Here is a 2,494-nt window from a genome sequence, read left to right as displayed (position 1 = left end):
TAACCTATGAAGGCCAAGCAGTTTTTTTATTGCTTAACCAATGAAATCAACAGATTGATATATGACACTCACCCAGTGAAACAGTCATTCCAGGAGAGCTTTGAGCTGGCGGCCTCCCAGGCAGTTGCAAAGCTGCTCCTTCAGCTGCTATTTTATTGAAGCACACCACGACCAGCCCTAGGCATTGTGACACTCCTGACTGCTCTCTGGTCTTCGGGACAGGCATGGGAGTGTGTGTTGTGACATAGATAGGACATCATGCCTCACTCCTGGCCGAGCCCGGCCGAGCCAGCTGTTCACAAGCAGTACATCCTGAACTCTGACACAGAACTAAGTGTGCGTCTGTCTTCAGGACTCCATGCACCAGGAGCGGGCTACAGGACCGGTCTCCGTGTAGGACACAGTCTTCAGCCAGAATGGGGACATGCATACAACAAAGGAGGCACCCTGCCCCATGGCCATGCCTAGCATGGGACTGCAGCCTTCAGACACTCAAAAATGTTCCTCAGCTGAGAAGAATACGTGATGAGAGAGAAGAGCACTCAATATGTATTTGAACATATTCCTGTTGAATCTGGAGCATAGCCCCAGCCCCTGGCATCCATCCCAGCCCCCTGGACTGGGAGTATATTGGTCTGGACTCCAAATCCCAGCATGCCAGTTCCAGTGAGGGGTCAGGACCACTCCCACAGGGTATTTAAGTGGGCTCCCAGAGGAGAAACACTTGGTTCCGGGTTTGCTTGGGCTCCCTGCTTTCCTGTTTCCCCGCCATACTCTCGGCCACCCAAGACCGCTGCACTTAATAAAACGATGGGCATTTTGATTTGGTTTGATCTGACCTAATTGGATTTCTTTGTGCCAGAGGGGCTGTCCTTCTTAGGATTTTTTTTTCTTAACAATTCCTCCAGTTAGCTGTGTGATAGGCAGCCTTAAGGTGGGATGATTTTAACTTTGGCACCTCAGTGTACTGTTACACCCTTGCAGTTCACGGATATCGCACGCAGTGATGTGCACTAGCATACAGGGGTCATGAACACAAACATTGAGAACTCTTCCCTCCACTTTCTCCTGAGTGTGACATCACCCCTGAAGGGCACAGCAGGGGTTCAGTTAAACCCTGGAGCAGTTCACCAGGCTCTGATTCCAGCTCAGCCACTTCCTCACTGTGTAACTCTCTGTGGAGAGAGTCTTGCTGCTGCTTGCCAGGGTCCTTGAAAGGCAAATAACCAGGCTGATAGGGCACCATGGGGCCTCCCCTGAGGTTGGTATGATGTGTATCAGCCTTGCAAGACTGTAGCGGGAATGTAAATGATCCTACAAGCAGACAGCAGCTCAAGTGCACCCCCCCCCCATCATCACTGAAGTCCATCCAACTCATTCATTCAATGCCGCTCACTCCCGATCTAGGCAAGCTCCCTGCGGAGTCACCAGTGGAAGCTACTGAGGAAGTGGATCTTCATGCCTACAGACACGGCTGAGACTAAAGCTTAAAGCTAAATGAGGAAGGAGCTGGAGAGACAACTAGAGGGTAAAAGCACTGGCTGCTCTTCCAGAGGTCCTGAGTTCAATCCCCACCACCTATGTGGTGGCTCACAATGGTCTGTAACTCCAGTCCCAGAGGATCGACACCTTCTTCTGACCTCTGTGGGCACTGCATACATACGGTACTCAGAGACACGCGGACAAAATATCCATGCACATAAAATAATTTTTTTTCTTTTTTTCTTTTTTTTTTTTTTTTGTTCTTGTTGTTTTTGTTTTTCGAGACAGGGTTTCTCTGTAGCTTTGGAGCCTGTCCCGGAACTCGCTCTGTAGACCAGACTGGCCTCGAACTCACAGAGATCCACCTACTTCTGCCTCCCAAGTGCTGGGATTAAAAGCATGCACCATGCAAATGGATGGAAATAGAAAACACTATCCTGAGTGAGGTAAGCCAGACCCAAAAAGAGGAGCATGGGATGTACTTACTCATATTTGGTTTCTAGCCATAAACAAAGGACATTGAGCCTATAATTTGTGATCCTAGAGAAGCTAAATAAGGAGAACCCAAAGAAAAACATATAGGCATCCTCCTGAATATTAACCTTCATCAGGCGATGAAAGGAGACAGAGACAGAGACCCACATTGGAGCACCGGACAGAAATCTCAAGGTCCAAATCAGGAGCAGAAGGAGAGGGAGCACGAGCAAGGAACTCAGGACCGCGAGGGGTGCACCCACACACTGAGACAATGGGGATGTTCTATTGGGAACTCACCAAGGCCAGCTGGCCTGGGTCTGAAAAAGCCTGGGATAAAACCGGACTCGCTGAACATAGCAGACAATGAGGACTACTGAGAACTCAAGAACAATGGCAATGGGTTTCTGATCCTACTGCACGTACTGGCTTTGTGGGAGCCTAGGCAGTTTGGATGCTCAACTTACTAGACCTGGATGGAGGTGGGGGTTCCTTGGACTTCCCACAGGGCAGGGAACCCTGATTGCTTTTCCGGCTG

General features: G+C 49.6%; 1 protein-coding gene across 1 annotated transcript in view; it reads right to left on the bottom strand.

Moving 5' to 3' along the window:
* Rab20 (RAB20, member RAS oncogene family) overlaps positions 1 to 104 on the bottom strand; it is an 18,513-nt gene extending 18,409 nt beyond the window's left edge. The window contains exon 1 of the mRNA XM_026788814.1: positions 73 to 104. Coding sequence (XP_026644615.1) covers positions 73 to 88 — 16 coding nt within the window. The 5' untranslated portion in view covers positions 89 to 104. The remainder of the gene's footprint in view (positions 1 to 72) is intronic.
* Between the last annotated feature and the right edge of the window lie 2,390 nt (positions 105 to 2,494).

This window comes from Microtus ochrogaster, unplaced genomic scaffold, assembly GCF_000317375.1.
Source record: "Microtus ochrogaster isolate Prairie Vole_2 unplaced genomic scaffold, MicOch1.0 UNK7, whole genome shotgun sequence".
Taxonomy (NCBI): domain Eukaryota; kingdom Metazoa; phylum Chordata; class Mammalia; order Rodentia; family Cricetidae; genus Microtus; species Microtus ochrogaster.
The sequence above is the reverse complement of the archived record's forward strand: the minus strand, read 5'-3'. Positions and strand labels throughout refer to the sequence as shown.